Here is an 18632-nt window from a genome sequence, read left to right as displayed (position 1 = left end):
AGTCAAGTATGGATTTCAGCTCATAGTGGTGAGGAGGAATGGAAGTTCCCCCAGAATGTCTGCTTTATATACATTATTTACACAATGGGCCCCACGTGATTGGCTAATTCCGGGATTCTCCTGTAGGCCAATCAGGTTGGGGATTAACTTCCACCTGGAGTTGGATTGGGTGGCTCCTGAGGACCAATCAGGCTGCTGCATCCTGGATTGTATTGTTCTAGGACCAATCAGACTGCTGCATTCTGAATCCTATTGTTCTAGGACCAATGAGACTGCTACATTTTCGATCCTATTGTTCTAGGACCAATCAGACTGCTGCATTCTGAATCCTATTGTTCTAGGACCAATGAGACTGCTACATTTTCGATCCTATTGTTCTAGGACCAATCAGACTGCTGCATTCTGAATCCTATTGTTCTAGGACCAATGAGACTGCTACATTTTGGATCCTATTGTTCTAGGACCAATCAGACTGCTGCATTCTGAATCCTATTGTTCTAGGACCAATCAGACTGCTACATTTTGGATCCTATTCAACTCAACACATAACACTATTATATATTGTATAACATATACTGTATATTCAGTTTTTCATTGGCTTTTAGCGCTACAAAAGCTGCCTATAAAATACACACACTCGCTCACGCACCCACAGTTTTTATTCATTCCTTTTTTGCACAAAACATTTCTACACCACCTCTCACCCGAGTCTCACTGACTAAGATATATCAATATATGGCAATGTAATTGTTATGTACTCAAGTTCTCCCCCTGTGCCAGCAGGGGGATACTGTAAGATAGTTTTCACTCAGGTCCGCATATGCAAATAAGGAATTGAAAGTGACGTTCAGTGATTGGATAGTTAGAGAAAGTTGTTACTGTTGCTTTGTAGTTGAGCTCTATATAAGCAGGTTGGCTGAACCCTTCAGTTCAGCTCTGTCCTGGCCTGTGAATAAACAAGAGCTGTTTGAAGAATCGCTGCGTTGTCTGATATGTTCAGCCACAACTTAACAGTAATCACGCCTCTTTAGGCGTATGTTGAGTGTTAAGTCGTGGGTGAACATATCAGACGACACAGCGATTCTTCAAACAGCTCTTGTTTATTCCGAGGCCAGAACAGAACTAAACAGAAGGGCTCAGTCAGCCTGCTTATATAGAGCTCCAGTACAACGTTACTGTAGCAACTTTCTAAAACTATCCAATCACTGAACGTCACTTTCGATCCTTCATTTGCATAACTATCTACAGTATCCCCCTGCTGGCCCAGGGTGAGAACTTCAGTACATAACATTGAGGGCCTGCCTTGTGTTCCCTTTTCTCCCCTCAGAAATTACTTTTCCTATTCACTTGGAGGAATCCTTGACATCTGTGGATATTGGCACACAGTTAAAATTGTATTCGCCACACTGTGGTGTGTGGGGATTCTTGTAGGTGGGCCCAGGGCAAGTGGACCCTGCAAACAGTTATGGTGGCAAGGATGGGAGAGAAAACATGCAGCATCTACTACTACTACTTGGTGGTCTTAAGATCCCGCAGCTGGGATCTTGAACATACAGCTTATAATCATCAAGCTCATTAGGACACCAATTCGGTCTGCTTATATTAATATCATTTTCAAAAACGATATACTGCTTGACTGTAAAAAAAACCCAACCCAACCCAAACCCTCCAAACGGTTTACAGAAAGAATAAAACAATTAAATTATCCACTTTTTAAAAAGTTTAAGAACATTTTCAATTGTACAGGTTTTTTTTTATTGTAAGTGTGAGCTGACTGTTTCTTTGTGAGGGTGTTATTTGCAAATCTTACTTTTCTCCAATAATAATAATAATAATAATAATAATATGGCAATATACCACAATGCAACTGCACCAACCCGGCATGACCACGACTGTAACTGAAATTATATTATCTGAAAAGGCCAACTTTGAGCTGTATGGTTTAAGGAAGCCCCAAAATGCAATCAGAGATGGTGCCAGCCTAAGGCTGAAATCCCTGTCTTAATTTACCTGAGATTAAGCTCTACTGAATTCAATTTGGCTTACTTATGAGGGGGAGAAAAGAGTAGGATTGCACTGTTAATTCATTATCTGTGCTCCTTTGAGAGGAAGGGTGGGGTGAAAAATCCTAATAACGGCACATGCATAGGAGCATTTATTGTTGGACTTGCTCCTGGAACTAACTGCACATGTCTAATATCTTGTTAGTCCCTGGAGCATTTAAAACTCGTATTGGAAATTATACAGTGGCTTAAAACTTCCCTCCTGAGTTCATGTGAATGCATCTGTGGTGATCTTTTTTTACAAATTATTAAAATGAACAACGTGAAAGAACACACACACAAACATCCTTGAAGAGTAGCTTTTATTCTTGGTTACAACTTGTGCTTAAAAACTGGACTGACTTCATATGGCCATTTCCTTGAAAAATGCTTTGTCTCGATGCACACTAGGAAACAAACGTTCTCACTCCACAGCAACAGAGAGAATACATGTATTCTGGCAACTTGTGTTTATAGTTTTCTCACATTAAATAGGAAGCTTAAGGTTGCAAGGGGATTTAAAGAGTGCAGGTGCTTCACCAAGATAGATATCTGGCTCCCACTCATACCAATGAACTATGGAACAATCTCTGGCATTCAGACATCTAGCAGGGAGTGAAATATATGTGCTACCCCTTTATATAAAATGTTTGCATGTTTCCACAGACATGGATTGGAGTAATTTGATGGTGTGCTTTTGTGCCTTTAAGAGGTAGCCTGGAAGAACATTGGCCAATGCATATAGGAGTAGAGAGAATAAGAAGGAACTAAAATCCTCTTACTTGCATTTTACAGAGAAAAAGGCTTTGCTGTGTTATACATTATAACTGTTAAAATGTCTTTTTGGACACACAAAGTACACACAGCTTTACCATAAACCTCAGTGTTTCCAGACTGGGTCTAGGATTTGATTTTGGCCTCATTTCTGGCACAACAATCTCTCCAATCTCTCACTCACACCCACAGAAGGTCCACTTGGGGGCAGGTTTAGTGATGTACAAAGAAATCCTTAAAACGTGAACAAGCAGAACACTTCTCACAACGTGAATAAGTAGAGCTCATGGAAGCAACATAAGGAAAATGGAACAAATAAATTTTCATTCTAGATGTGGAGAAACTTGCTTAATTTGCAATGGGATCCCCCCAAACTGGTTCTGTATGCACTGTTTTCTATTAAAAGAATCGCTCCCATTCATAGTTTTCATGCCTAGATGCTCTTTGGAATATAGCTGGGTGCCAGTCTGACACCTACAGCTTGCATTTTATGAACCCTGGAGTTTGCAGTTTATAGGGAAGCAAACTGCATGAAGTGTTGCAAGTTTTTTTTTAAGGTACACATTTGCTGAGATATTTAGAAACATAAATTGTGCATGGTAGTGACTCAAGTCTTGGACAACTTGGCACACACAACAACCATCGCATGAAAGCAAGCAGGAAAGGAAAGCTCATCCGTGTTAGATATTTAAATATATAATATTCAAGATAGATCAGTGTAAATGGATCAGAACCAGGACTTCTGTTGCTACCTGCAGGCCCATGTACAGTAGATTGAAGCAGTCAGGGAGAAAAGGGAATATTCTTTCAAAGTTGAGGGCATTTTAAAGGTGTTTAACATTTCAACTCACCCTGAAAAGTTTTCTACCAGACACAAGTACCCCCAAACACAGAAGGATCAGCCCTTTCTCCCAGGACACAGCACCTAATATCTGGAGAGACCAAGATGGCATTTGGTTCAGGTTAAGCTTCCCAGTGCCATCACGGATAGCGCAATAGTTCTTCCCAGTGGATGGGCTGTGAGAACACTTCTCTCTCCAGCCATAGTTCGTAAGAGTAATGGAAATCTTCAGGAAGGTCCAGGTGCTGGCCCAACACACTCTGCAAGCAGTTGTCCACTGGAGCAAATTCAGAGTCCTGGGATTTATCATACCTCCGGCTGTTAAAGGCTTCAATATTGGCTCGTAAAGTGCATTCTTCAGCTTGGAAGTCCCAGGGCCGAGCATCGATATCTACGTGCCAACAAGACAAGAGAGAGATAAGATGAAAAGTGGAAGGTGCTCTTTCTGCTAATACAGAACAACCTCTTTTGGGTTGGGCCTGAACCCACAGCTCTGTCAGCATTGAGACTCATAGTGTCAATATGGTCTTTGGAGTGACATCCTTGGATTCTTAGTGGCCCCAAGAATGAGCCATTTCATCATTACTGGAGAGAATACCGTATTTTTCGCTCCATAAGACGTACCTGACACCTAGTTTTTAGAGGAGGAAAACAAGAAAAAAATATTCTGTACAAAACAGTGGATATATGATTTTTGTGGTTCATGCTGTGGCCACAGACATGATATGTGATTTGACGGTGAGTTTGGGGTAGCCCAGTGCAAAAATCCTGAGAATCCATGTGGATCCATGTTTTGTAACCACGTTTTTGCGCCGTTGCAGCCCCACGAAACAGTGGGTGCCTGATTTTTTTGGTGCAGGCTGTAGCGATGGACATGCTATATGATCTGATTGTGAATTTGGGGTGACCCAATGCAAAAATCCTGAGGATCCATGTGCTTTTACCTCCCCCCTCCCAGGCAGCCTCCTTTATTGCTAGAGTCCCTTATCCCCCTCCCGATCGCTTGCTGATCAGCTGCTCAGCAGCTGTTTCAACACCCCCTCCCCTCTTTCTAAAAAAAAAAAAAAAAAGCTTTTCGCCCCTGGGCAATTCGGCTCCAGGGACCACACATTCGCTCCGTTAGACGCACAGACATTCCCCCTTACTTTTTAGGAGGAAAAAAGTGCGTCTTATGGAGCGAAAAATACGGTATATGCATTTCATGCCAATGGTCCCAGTCCCGATCGCTAGATTCTCCAGCTAAGACATCTCAGGTAGTTGGTACTGAGAAAAGCCTCAGATCTCTAAAGTCCTGGAGACCACTGCCAGTCAGAGGCTAAATGGAAGAGCAAACTAACTCTGTATACAGCAACTTCAGGGGGTCACAATGGAAAGTACCCCAAATGGAGCTCTCCATAAGCAGAGGGAACATCGCATCTTAAAAACTGCAGGAGCTCAGCTAAGTCAATACACCTGAAAGTGACTAAACCACATTGACCTGATGGGGTTTATGACACAATAACACCTGGAGGGGCAGCGTGGTTGGTGCCCTGTGCAAGCAAAAGAGACAGATCAAATGTTCAGTGGGTGATAGAGAGATGGGGAATGCCCGCAGAACGCTCAGCCAAGACCAGCATCGCCCTTCCAGGCAAGGAAGGCATCTGCAACACCCACCGTTGCCGTAAGCCCAATCGTCGTTCATGCGATGGCGCACTTTCTGGTAGATGGCGGACATTGTCTTCATGTTGCTCTTCCTCCACTGGCGCCCGAGATACTTGGTCTGGATCTTCAGCAGCTTCAGGACGTAGAGCTGCATCATGGCTTGCTTGACTTTCAGAGCCCGTTTCAGGATAGGGGCAGACTTGAAGACCACCAACATCTACCGATACACCAAACAGGAAGCAACAGAACAAGATATCTTTCTTTTAAGAGTACAGTCTTAATGATTGCAGGAACAGGCAAACAATATTTAAGGCTTTCAATATGAGTGGGAAAGGGACGCGGGTGGCGCTGTGGTTAAACCACAGAGCCTAGGACTTGCCAATCAGAAGGCCGGCGTTCGAATCCCCACGACGGGGTGAGCTCACATTGCTCGGTCCCTGCTCCTGCCCACCTAGCAGTTCGAAAGCACATTAAAGTGCAAGTAGGTACCGCTCTGGCGGGAAGGTAAACGGCCTTTCCGTGCGCTGCTCTGGTTCGCCAGAAGCGGCTTAGTCATGCTGGCCACATGACCCGGAAGCTGTACGCCGGCTCCCTCGGCCAATAAAGCGAGATGAGTGCCGCAACCCCAGAGTCGGCCATGACTGGACCTAATGGTCAGGGGTCCCTTTACCTTTACAGGTTCATTAAAATACATACACACACACACACACACACACACTACATTTAAAGCCCATGAAATAAATCTCTAAAATTCAAAAAAACCAGAAGCATTTTTACTTGGTATTATAGGTGAGGATATTAATAGAGAATATGTTAAATTGTTCCTATATGCAACAAAAGCGGCAAGAGTATTGTTAGCCCAGAAATGGAAGCAAGAAGAAATTCCGACAAAAGAAGAATAGCAGACAAAATTAATGGACTCTGCAGAATTGGACAAAATGACAGGAAGGATTCCAAACCTGCGGGACCAGAGATTCACAGAAGATTGGAAGAAGTATACAAACTATTTGAAGAGGAACTGTAATCAACAAATTACGCTAGTAGGACTACAAGAAGTTTTGTAAGGAGAAATATATGAAACATTGCAAAGTAGAGAAATAATAGAGATATTAGAGATTTAAATGTAATAGTGAAAGTAAGAAATGTATATTAAGTGAATAGATTGGAAATTTTTTTAGATGTGATTGAAGTAAAAAAATCCTATAAGATGTAAAAGTATGTTTAGACGGAAGTCTAAAAAGATTGTATAAGTAATAAGTGTTGTGGTACATTTTATAATTTATATGTTAAAATTAATAAAAATATTATTTAAAAAAGATGTAAAAGTAGGTTTAGTTATTGTTGAAAATGATATGTTAAAAAAATTAATAAAATTTATATATATATATAAAAAGAAATAAATCTCTAAAATTAGGGGGGAAAGAACATCTGAAAAATGTGTTTCTGTTGTTGGCATCCGTCTGCCTCGAGAGACAAAGGAGGAGTACACCTTTGGAGGTGAAGTCAAACTGTTGGGAAGTTATGGCGTCTGCTGTGGCTGTAGAGACCGAAAAATGAGAGACATCTGAAACATGGGTTTCTAAAACCCACATGAAATTTAGAAAGTTGACGCCATCTGCATTGCTGGGGGTGGCGTCACATAATTTGCCAGCTCACGCTCTGTTCTCTAGATACACCGGAGTAGATGAATCATTCTTTCATTACATATTTGGTCTCACGACACACACTGCAGGAGCACGTCGGCTCAGTGTGTAACATCTACATAGGCTAGTTCAGCCAGCTGGCATCTCACCATCGTCCTGGAATGCTTCCATTTGGTCAGTTTGTTGAGGATCCTCAGAAGGTTGATGCAGGAGAAGAGGTTCCTCCAACAGAACTGGTTGTTGTCCCCCACTTCCTGCAATCGAGGAGGAAGGAAGCAGTCACAACATGAATAGGCTAGTAAGGACTGATAAAGCTTTAAATAGCCTGGGCAAGGCACAGCTACGATACAATACAATACGATACGATATCTTTATTGTCATTGTCCCATACAGAACGATGAAATTTTAAAATCTACATAAGACATTCAAAAACCCCTAAAAACTCTGAAATCCCATTTTAAAATACAATATCCTATAATAGGTAAAGGGACCCCTGACTATTAGGTCCAGTCGTGGCCGACTCTGGGGTTGCGCGCTCATCTCGTTTTACTGACTGAGGGAGTGGCTATTTAAAAGGGCTCCATGAGCAGAGGATTTCTCCTGTGCTCCGAAATGAATGGGCTGCCTATTTTAAGAGGGTTTGTTGCTGGGGTAGGGATTGCTCTAATTTGAGAGGTACTCAAAACTGATCTTTTGTGGGAAGTTTGGCCCCAAGAAGGGATGTGGGTGGCGCTGTGGGTTAAACGACTGAGCCTAGGGCTTGCCGATCAGAAGGTCGGCGGTTCGAATCTCCGTGACGGGGTGAGCTCCCGTTGCCCGTTCCCTGCTCCTGCCAACCTAGTAGTTCGAAAGCACGTCAAAGTGCAAGTAGATAAATAGGTACCACTCCGGAGGGAAGGGAAACGGCGTTTCCGTGCGCTGCTCTGGTTTGCCAGAAGCGGCTTAGTCATGCTGGCCACATGACCCGGAAGCTGTATGCTGGCTCCTCGGCCAGTAAAGCGAGATGAGCGCCGCAACCCCAGAGTCGGCCATGACTGGACCTAATGGTCAGGGGTCCCTTTACTTTTTACTTGGCCCCAAGAAAACCTGCCACATAGCAAAGGAATCATTAACCACCGTCCGTTCACTTAGTAAACCACTAGAGGTCACTGTTGCTTCAGAGTACAGCACTTTGATGGCAGTAGGGAAGAGTACCTCTCAAATTAGAGCAATCCCTACCCCAGCAACAAACCCTCTTAAAATAGGCAGCCCATTCATTTTGGTGCGCAGGAGAAATCCTCTGCTCATGGAGCCCTTTTAAATTGCCAGTCAAAGCCCAGTTTGCACTTTAGCAAGTGTAGATGGGGGTGGAGACACACAAACAAGTCTACTTTTTTTCCAAGAGGCAGAGGCATAAATCATCCTGCTTGCTTACTACAGTAAGCCTGCAACAGGGGTTAGGCTCTGGGGATCGCACCCAAAGCCAAAATCATGTATAGTCAAAACCCATTTGGGATCAATGGCAGGAGCATAGCTGTCAACTTACAGATTTGAAAATAAGGGACCAGCAGCCTCGGAAATAAGGGATCAGCAGCCAAAATAAGGGATTTTCAGAGCACAGGTATGTTCAACTTCTGAGCCCCTCCGAGCCAAAGGCAGAAAGCCCAGCCAGCAGTCAAACGAAGCCTCAAGCGGTGGTTCCCACAGCGCAGCAACCCGGCAAAGGGGACGCAGGAAGGGAAACCACCGTCCCTTCTCCGCTGGGAAGCGCTGAGCAAAGGCAAGTCCCCAGGCAACGCGGCCGATTTGATTGGCACAAGGCATGCAAGCTCCACCCCCCAGTCGTTCTTAGACTCCTTATTGGGTGAGCAATGCAGCCAAGCAACACAGTTGGAGCCTCCCTCCTCCCTGGCTGGCAGGGAGGGAAGGAGAGGAGCTGCTTCCTCTGAAACCCGGGAAATTTAAGGGACATCCATCAATAAGGGACAGCAGCGGGACACGGCACTGGGATAAGGGAGTTTCCCGCCAAATAAGGGACGGTTGACAGCTATGGGGGCAGGAGGGATTGCCAAAGTCGTTTTCCCCAGAACGCCACACCATAGCTGTCAACTTTTCCCTTTTCTTGCGAGGAATCCTATTTGGAATAAGGGAATTTCCCTTAAAAAAAGGAAAACGTTGACAGCTATCCGCCCCCCCTTTTTTTAAAGGCGTGTTCCCTGCTTGAAATCCTGGACAGCTGCTGGCAGTCAGTATTTGTAATATGGCGGTCTGATTAAGAGTTCTGGGAAACTTGAAATCTTGCACACTGTTTTATTACAGCTTGGTAGGTTTAATATGGGCTTTGGAATCAATAAGCAAGTGCATTATTAATCCCATTTTACAGAGAGCAAATGGAGGCCCCCGACACTGTAGCTTGCCTAGACCACAGGAAACGTGATGTGAAGAGTAATTGTCGTTCTCCTTACCAAGCTTTCAGCGTTGAGTTCTGGCAACTCATGGACCGTGCAGGAGGGATAATCCAGGACAGAGATGCTTCAGGAGAAATCAAAGGAGAGACACACACATGCATCAGTTGACTGCCATTACAGACAGATGTCAACGCATCAGGTTTAAAATTGCCTTTGTGTTCCCAGAAGGGACGGGAGATTAACTTTCATGCAGGCACTACCTGTTTTTGGCAGTGATGTAGGACATGATATTCTGGTTGAAGAACTTCAGAATCAATGGGATGCAGTTGGCAAACACCAGGTGCTGAGAGACATACTCAAACTGGAGAGAGAAGGGAGTGCAGAACATGAAACAGGAAAGGGGGTTAACTAACACACACACAAACACCACGGCTACTTCCAATATTTGCTTCTAGGCATGTCTTTTCAGACAGTCAAAAGTTTCACATGGGACCACTTGATGGCATAGCTGTCAACTTACAGATTTGAAAATAAGGGAGCAGCAGCCTCGGAAATAAAGGATCAGCAGCCAAAATAAGGGATTTTCAGAGCACAGGTATGTTCGACTTCTGAGCCCCTCCGAGCCAAAGGCAGAAAGCCCAGCCAGCAGCCAAACGAAGCCTCAAGCGGTGGTTCCCACAGCGCAGCAACCCGGCAAAGGGGACGCAGGAAGGGAAACCACCGTCCCCTCTCCGCTGGGAAGCGCTGAGCAAAGGCGAGTCCCCAGGCAACGTGAGCGATTTGATCGGCACAAGGCAGGCAAGCTCCACCCCCCAGTCGTTCTTAGACTCCTTATTGGGTGAGCAACACAGCCAAGCAACACAGTTGGAGCCTCCGTCCTCCCTGGCCGGCAGGGAGGGAGGGAGGGAGAGGAGCTGCTTCCTTTGAAACCTGGGAAATTTAAGGGACATCATCAATAAGGGAGAGCAGCGGGACACGGCGCTGGGATAAGGGACTGTCCCGCCAAATAAGGGACGCTTGACAGCTATGCTTGATGGGCTCCAGCTTCCAATTTCTCTCCTTCCCCACATTTCAGGCTTAGCACAGTCCTCTTGGCAGCTGCAACATGTCCTTAAAACTCTTTTTGGTCTGACAATCTAACCCTTTTATGGAAGTAAAATGCCTTCCTAAACTGTAGTCCCAAGGACTGACTGCTGGCCATTGCTCCTAAAAGCCTACCTGGTAGCTCAAAGGCTGATATTACAACACAGGAAAGACCACCCCACTCACCCCGAACCTGTTCTGTACACCAGTGGGGAGTGGTTATACATAATCCTGCTTTCAGTACTATTTATGGCTGCGAACATGGGGTGTGTGTGTCATACTGCTTTGTTTCCACTCGGTTCACGTCCCATAGCTTCCTCCTGAAATCATTTTTATTCTTCTGTCCCCCCCCATTCATCTTGCAACTCTTTATACCACAGATATTACTGTTGGAGGGTATTCCTGCTTTTGTTGTGCAATAGCACAAGATTGCCCCTCCAGACAGCAATAATGTGATAACATTGGGTGTGGGAGTACCGTATTTTTTGCTCTATAAGACTCACTTTTCCCCTGAAATGTGGTGTGGTCTTATGGGATGCAGTTGCCCAGGAGCCAGAACAGCAAGAGGGATCGCTGCAGCGACGCGAACAGCAAGAGGGATTGCTGCTTTCGCTGCGCAGCGATCCCTCTTGCTGTTCTGGCTTCTGAGATTCAGAATATTTTTTTTCTTGTTTTCCTCCTCCAAAAACTAGGTGCGTCTTGTGGTCTGGTGCGTCTTATAGAGCGAAAAATACGGTGTATATATCCACCTCTACTGCAGTATTATTGCATCAATGCAAAACGGAACACCAGTCTGAAGAACCACTCTTAAGAAAACCACAGATAACAGAGAACGCCAAATGCAAACACCAGTCTAAGAAACCTGGGAGGGAAAGGGGCCAAAGTCTGCCTTATTAATGCTCCGAAGACATACCTGATAAATGTGGTTCAGCTTGAAATGCTTCAGGAGCAGCATAAGCAAGGCCGAGATGCTCTTCACAATGATCTCTTTGTGCCTGTTCACGTCGATCCCCAGTTTCATGCTCTGAAGGACTGTGATGCTAACCCAGAAAGGGGTGGGGAAAAGGAGGAAGAACTGAAAAGCAGCTCAGTGTCAACCCAGCTCAAAATCCAGGCAAAAAAACAACAACACAGGGAGGGGGCGAAGCAGGTCCAGCAAAAGGTGAGGGCTGGGGAAAGTTTCAAAGAGCAATCAGAGATAATAATAATAAATTTTATTTATACCCCACCCTCCCCAGCCAAGACTGGGCTCAGGGCGGCTAACAGCAGATATAAAACAATTGATTAAGATACAACTTAAAAACAAGATTACAGTGGTACCTCTGGTTAAGTACTTAATTCATTCCAGAGATCCGTTCTTTTTTTAAAAAAATAAATTTTTATTAAGATTTTAAAGGTTACAGAAAAATAAAATAAAAAGAGAACAATCGAAAAAAAGGGAAAAAAACAGTACATATAATAAGAAAAAACCTCAACAAAAAATAGAAAAAAGGGAAAAAAGAGGTAAAAAAACAAGTCAAACCTTTAACTCACTTACTTACATTCACTTATTTCCTAGACTTCCTCAGCAAATCCTTCCAACTTTGTTTTTATCCTAATAATTTATCTTAACATACTATAATTCTCCTCTTAGAGATCCATTCTTAACCTGAAACTGTTCTTAACCTGAAGCACCACTTTAGCTAATGGGGCCTCCTGCTGCTGCCGTGCTGCCGGAGCACGATTTCTGTTCTCATCCTGAAGCAAAGTTCTTAACCTGAAGCACTATTTCTGGGTTAGCGGAGTGTGTAACCTGAAGCGTATGTAACCTGAAGCGTATGTAACCTGAGGTACCACAGTAAAATTCAACATTAAAAAGCAGCCTCATTTCAATAGAAACTCAAATCAAACCTAGATGGCTGATTTGGCCCCTGAGCCTGAGGTCCCCCATCTCTGGCACACCAGAAGTCAGAGGATGAGAAAAACGGTGAAAAAGATCAATAATCAAGCAGAGGCCCAGGTACTTCTTTTCTTTGATGTGATTCCTACTTCAGGCTAGCAGTTCACTGCAACGCTGCCTGCTAAGATGCCTGACATTCTTATTTAAAAGCAAACGGTTGCATTTCACCATCTTTCTTAGTAACGACAATTAAGGAGGCCGTGGGGTTGTGAGGAAGCAAGGGCACCCAAGCGAGGCTGCCCAATGATTTGTGGAAGGCAAAAAAAGGTCACCCACCAAAACCCCACAGAAAGGAAGGTTAGTGCAACTGGCAAACCTCATCCATGAGAATTCCCCTCCATTTTGCTAATTTTAAATGTAATTTATTTTCTCATTAACTGATAGAGAATTGCGAACTGCCCTGAGACCTGTGGGTATAAGGTGGTACACAGATTTTAAGAGTACTAAAGGTAAAGGTAAAGGGACCCCTGACCATTAGGTCCAGTCGTGGCCGACTCTGGGGTTGCGGCGCTCATCTCACTTTAATGGCCGAGGAAGCCGGCGTACAGCTTCCGGGTCATGTGGCCAGCAGGACTAAGCCGCTTCTGGCGAACCAGAGCAGTGCACGGAAACGCCGTTTACCTTCCCGCCAGAGTGGTACCTATTTATTTACTTGCACTTTGACGTGCTTTCGAACTGCTAGGTTGGCAGGAGCAGGGACCGAGCAACGGGAGCTCACCCGGTCACAGGGATTTGAACCGCCGACCTTCTGATCGGCAAGCCCTAGGCTCTGTGGTTTAACCCACAGCACCCCCCGCGTCCCTTTAAGAGTACTAGCAGAGCTTAAATGCAATCAGAAGGTCCACTGCAGCCATATTCTAACACATTGTTTCCCAACCTTGTGCCTCCAGCTGTTTTTGAACTACAACTCCCATCATCCCTGACTAGCAAGGGATGATGGGAATTGTAGCCCAAAAACAGCTGGAGGCACAAGGTTGGGAAACACTGTTCTAACATGCCAACCACTGCTACAGCTTCTATTGCTGTCTGCAAATCCTAATGAATTTGGTATTATTGCTGCTCTGTAGGGGGCATATATATATTACCGTATTTTTGACTCTATAAGATGCACCAGACCACAAGACGAACCTAGTTTTTGGAGGAGGAAAACAAGAAAAAAAATATATTCTGAATCTCAGAAGCCAGAACAGCAAGAGGGATCGCTGTGCAGCGAAAGCAGCGATCCCTCTTGCTGTTCTGGCTTCTGGGATAGCTGCGCAGCCTGCATTCGCTCCATAAGACGCACACACATTTCCCCTTACTTTTTAGGAGGGAAAAAGTGAGTCTTATAGAGCAAAAAATACAGTAAACCCTGCCGCAGCCTTCTGAGGATTCAGCATTGCAACGAAGGAAAAAGACACTCGCATAAACATCCCAAAACACCATGTTTCAAATGGGTAAGCCTGACTCCCCAAAAGTTGATCTGCAACAAGTGTGCGACATCCATCACCGAAACCTGACGGACCTTCGCCCATTGCCCGGCTCAAACTCAGGGGAGATGACACGGATGTCACCCAACAGGTGATTTATCAGTCCAGCACTTACGGCATCTCCTCAGGTAACACGTCGGCCAGGATGTTGATGGAGTCCGTCTTGGCTTTGGAAGTTGGCGCTGCAGCTAACAGGATCTTCAGCAGAGCTATCTGTAGCAGGGGGGAACACCCGCCCCAGACCCCAAATCAGGCATTGTGACATTAACATATGAGAGTGCTGGAGGTGAATTAGTTAAACAAGTTGCCCAATGAGAACCCAGGCATCCTCAGTACATGAAGATAGTAGGTTACTTTGATGTAGTTTGTTAATCTTCAGATAGATCTTATGGGCCAGAAAGAGAGTTCACAAAGAAATGGTAAATACTGCCAACCTGCCTCTCCTGTTTATCATAGAATCATAGAATCATGGAGTTGGAAGAGACCACAAGGGCCATCGAGTCCAACCCCCTGCCAAGCAGGAAACACCATCAGAGCACTCCTGACATATGGTTGTCAAGCCTCTGCTTAAAGACCTCCAAAGAAGGAGACTCCACCACACTCCTTGGCAGCAAATTCCACTGTCAAACAGCTCTTACTGTCAGGAAGTTCTTCCTAATGTTTAGGCGGAATCTTTTTTCTTGTAGTTTGGAACCATTGCTCCGTGTCCGCTTCTCTGGAGCAGCAGAAAACAACTTTTCTCCCTCCTCTATGTGACATCCTTTTATATATTTGAACATGGCTATCATATCACCCCTTAACCCCCTCTTCTCCAGGCTAAACATGCCCAGCTCCCTTAGCCGTTCCTCATAAGGCATCGTTTCCAGGCCTTTGACCATTTTGGTTGCCCTCCTCTGGACACATTCCAGTTTGGACACGTTCCAGTTTATTACCTCCAGGGTTTCCTAAAAGCATTCTTCCTTGCTTCCTCTTTTATTTACTCTGAGCTCCATATGCATGCTCAAGTAGGAAATAGTTTCTTTGTAGTTAAAAGAATTTCTCTCATCTGACTTTGTCCCACGTGGTTGTTTTTTTTAAAATGCTCAGAGGAAATCTGATTGGTTCTTACGAACACTGTGTAAAAAGTTCTTTTGTGAATAAAACGACCTGGGCCGAGGGATGGAGAGGAATTATTATTGGCACCTCCTCCCAGAGTCTTGCTGGTCAAGCCTTGTGTGTATTCTATTAATCAGAGTCCAATCCTTCCTTGCTTTTGGAATGCAACAGGTGCAGTCACTGTCTCTTAACCTAAACTACCTCACAGGGCTGTTGAGAGGATAAAATGGGAAACGGAGAGAACCGTGCCACACCACAACGAGCTTGGAGAAAAGGAGAGACATGAATGCGATCAGTCAATGTAATCCAGTTTGCCACAACTGCAAACGGCACATGACTGAGCTGATTTGCCAATGCCCATTCCCCATTGCTAAGGTCCCGATCCTCATTTTCCCTCCTGCACGCAGACAGATGATACCCACCATATACTGTGGCAAATTGTACAGCATCACCCGGTAGAGTATTTCGCAGGGGGTCTCCTGCACGTCCTCTTCCCCCTGAAGAACGACAGGACAGATACAGGAGGGAGAGATGGGAAGGGAAGGTTGTGAAGTGCAGCCGTCACACCATTTTCCAAACCAAGCAGGAAACAAACGGAGGTACGGGGTGGGAAAGAGGCAGCTCCACTTGCAGCCTAATACTCAAACCCAGGTGCTGCATGTGACCTTTAAAGTCCTAGGCAGCCTAGGACCCACGTACCTACGGGACGGCCTCTCCTGGTATGCCCCGTGGAGGACCTTAAGGTCCACAAATGACAACACTTTAGAGGTCTCAAGCCACAAGGCAGTTAGATTGGTCTCAACCAGGGCCAGGGCCTTTTCAGTACTGGCCCCGACTTGGTGGAACGTTCTGTCCCAAGAGACTAGGGCCCTGTGGGACTTGACATCTTTCTGCAGGGCCGGCAAGACAAAGCTGTTCCACCTGGCCTTTGGTTTGGACTCACTCTGACCCTTATGTTTCCCCTCCCCTTACGGTCTTGATCTATGGGCTGCTTTTAAAATGAGGCTGAATTGACCTGCGCCTCCATGGACAGCTGTGAGTCCAATAAATGCCCCGTACATCCTTCCAGATTTGGGAACTTTCCTCTTGTACATTTTCAGGTCAATTAGAACGAGATTTAGGAGCAGGTATACGCTGCTGTTCTGAAAAACTTGGCTGCAGCCCTAGAGACGGACTCAGAAGGAAGCTTACCAAAGACATGGGACACTTCTCCAGCTCCTCTTCATTCCTGATCTGCACTTCGGAGATCGAGACATATTTATGCTGGGGGACAAGATGCAAAACGGGAGGCTTCGGTCAAAAGATCACGGCAACTTGAGCAGCAAAACCATGGGAAGCCCCAATGTGATTATCAGACACCCCCAGAGTGGAGGGCACCCTCTGGTTCCTTTCTCATTGCACCACCATGGCAGGTGGTCAGAGAAAGAATTACTGTAGAGGCATCTCAGACCAGCTAGCAGGAATTTCTAGGCAAAGTCTTCCAGGACCAAGAGCTATGAGAAGGACAGTAAGGCATAATCCCTTGGCTCCAAAGGCTTTGCTGAGAGTCTCTATGTAAGCTGGCCCAAGATATCTTCAGTCACGGTGGCAGCAATGACTGAGGGACTAATGCACAACTGACAAGTCCCTGTTAGGATTTCATGCTCCCCGATGCTGATCTTGTGATTGGTATATTTCACACGCCTGTCTGAATGGAGCCTGAGAAAGGAAGACTGTCTTATTTATCTCTCTTTCGGTGTGAGAGTCTGTGAATCTGTACCATATTTTTTGCTCCATAAGACGCACTTTTTTCCTCCTAAAAAGTAAGGGGAAATGTCTGTGCGTCTTATGGAGCAAATGTGTGGTCGGTCGCTGGCTCCCTTTCTGGCCCCTTGCCCAGGCCTCCATTGTTGAATGTTCTGCAGACGGAGGCAGTTTTTCCCCCCAGCAACTTGAGACTGGCTGATTAGATTATCTGTCTGGAAACTGTAGAAATGGGCTCCCTTTCCTTTCCTAAAGAAGCTGCAGAACTGTGAGTTGAACCCCACAAAAACAGGATTTTTTCCCTTTGCAAAAGAAGCTGCACAACTTTGAGCTGATCCTCCAAAAACGAAGTTTTCTCCCTTTCCTCCTGTAAAAACTGGGTGCGTCTTATGGTCAGGTGCATCTTATGGAGCAAAAAATACAGCAATTTCACTATTACGCTGTTCTGTTTGTTCTCGGAGCTGGAGAGAACAGACGCCATAATGCTGTTGTCTGTAAATATTCTGTAAATAAATAGTACCGTATTTTTTGCTCTATGACACTCACTTTTTCCCTCCTAAAAAGTAAGGGGAAATGTGTGTGTGTCTTATGGAGCGAATGCAGGCTGCGCAGCTATCACAGAAACCAGAACAGCTAGAAGGATTGCTGCTTTCACTGCGCAGCGAACCCTCTTGCTGTTCTGGCTTCTGAGATTCAGAATATTTTTTTTCTTGTTTTCCTCCTTCAAAAACTAGGTGCGTCTTGTGGTCGGGTGCGTCTTATAGAGCGAAAAATACTTTAGTTTAGAACTACGATGCCTCTTTCTTTTGCTGTGCCAAAAGAAAAGGCTAGTGTGCATAAATCAAATTGGTTTATGTCGCTGGAGGGCCCTGGAGAAGAAGGGGATGTCTTTTCCAGAGCTATGCTCACCGGAAGACGCTCAGAGGTCCGGGGTGGGGGCTGCAGGTAGCCCGGAGCACTCTCCCAACAGTCGCCACCCCACAAAACCCACCATCAGAAAGAGAGGCGCCATCATGTAAGCGCCTAAGTTATAATTTACCTGTTTTAGGGTCTTCACACTTTCATGAATGGGGCGTGGTAACCCCACTAAGGTATCCGTGTCCCTGAAAGAGGGAGGGGGGAGATAGGGGGCAGGAACGAGAGGCTTAGTGTCAAACCGTCATCTAATTATCCATAGTGCACTTTGTCTCTCTATCAAATAACAATTTCTCCACCTTGCATCACCTTCTTTTTTTAAGCTGCGGACCATGCAACAAGAAACACGCAAGCCATCGTTTGTTTCTGTACCTCTCAGCCATTTGCATTGTTAAAATATAAATATAACACAGACTCAGAAAGCCTACCAAACTCACTGACAGATTCGCCTAATTTGACACGGTTTTCTGCAATTGCCTTTAAACTCAAACGAACAGGGATTGCAATAGATTCTCTCCTCTTACTGGATGAGTTACATATTTTCTCTCTCATCAAGCACAGGCTGTTAGATCATGAATTTCAAAAACATTATCCTATTCAGCCCTCTGTATACGCATCTGCTTACTGACGTTTGCGGCCTCGTCAGGGAATGATGCCCAACTATTTTTATAATTTATATACCCCTTTGTATCGTAGAGCTTTTTTAATTAGCCCATTTAAATGAATTCCCCTTATTTGTAATGTCTGGAAGGTTCCAAAAAAATACCTTCCAGAATAGACTTTGCTCTCATGGTATGATGATGATGATGATGATGATGATGATGATGATAATAATAATAATTGTTATTATTATCTATACCCCACCCATCTGGCTGGGCTTCCCCAGCCACTCTGGGTGGCTTCCAACAAAATATTAAAATACAGTGGTACCTCGGGTTAAGTACTTAATTCGTTATGGAGGTCTGTTCTTAACCTGAAACTGTTCCTAACCTGAAGCACCTCTTTAGCTAATGAGGCCTCCCGCTGCCGCTGCGCGATTTCTGTTCTCATCCTGAAGCAA

At 45.0% G+C, this 18632-nt stretch overlaps 1 protein-coding gene across 2 annotated transcripts in view; it reads right to left on the bottom strand.

Moving 5' to 3' along the window:
- Positions 1–2348: 2348 nt before the first annotated feature.
- Positions 2349–18632, bottom strand: part of STRIP2 (striatin interacting protein 2) — a 69479-nt gene continuing 53195 nt past the window's right edge. For both annotated transcript variants that reach the window (XM_081879739.1, XM_081879740.1), the window contains 10 exons: positions 17697–17760; positions 16106–16177; positions 15337–15411; positions 13935–14032; positions 11325–11451; positions 9589–9689; positions 9386–9452; positions 7091–7195; positions 5311–5515; positions 2349–4048 (listed from right to left, as the gene is read on the bottom strand). In XM_081879739.1, the coding sequence (XP_081735865.1) occupies positions 3798–4048; positions 5311–5515; positions 7091–7195; positions 9386–9452; positions 9589–9689; positions 11325–11451; positions 13935–14032; positions 15337–15411; positions 16106–16177; positions 17697–17760 (1165 nt within the window). In that variant the 3' untranslated portion in view covers positions 2349–3797. The remainder of the gene's footprint in view (positions 4049–5310; positions 5516–7090; positions 7196–9385; positions 9453–9588; positions 9690–11324; positions 11452–13934; positions 14033–15336; positions 15412–16105; positions 16178–17696; positions 17761–18632) is intronic.

The sequence above is a fragment of the Podarcis erhardii genome, assembly GCF_964252035.2.
Source record: "Podarcis erhardii genome assembly, chromosome: 10".
Classification (NCBI taxonomy): domain Eukaryota; kingdom Metazoa; phylum Chordata; class Lepidosauria; order Squamata; family Lacertidae; genus Podarcis; species Podarcis erhardii.
The sequence above is the reverse complement of the archived record's forward strand: the minus strand, read 5'-3'. Positions and strand labels throughout refer to the sequence as shown.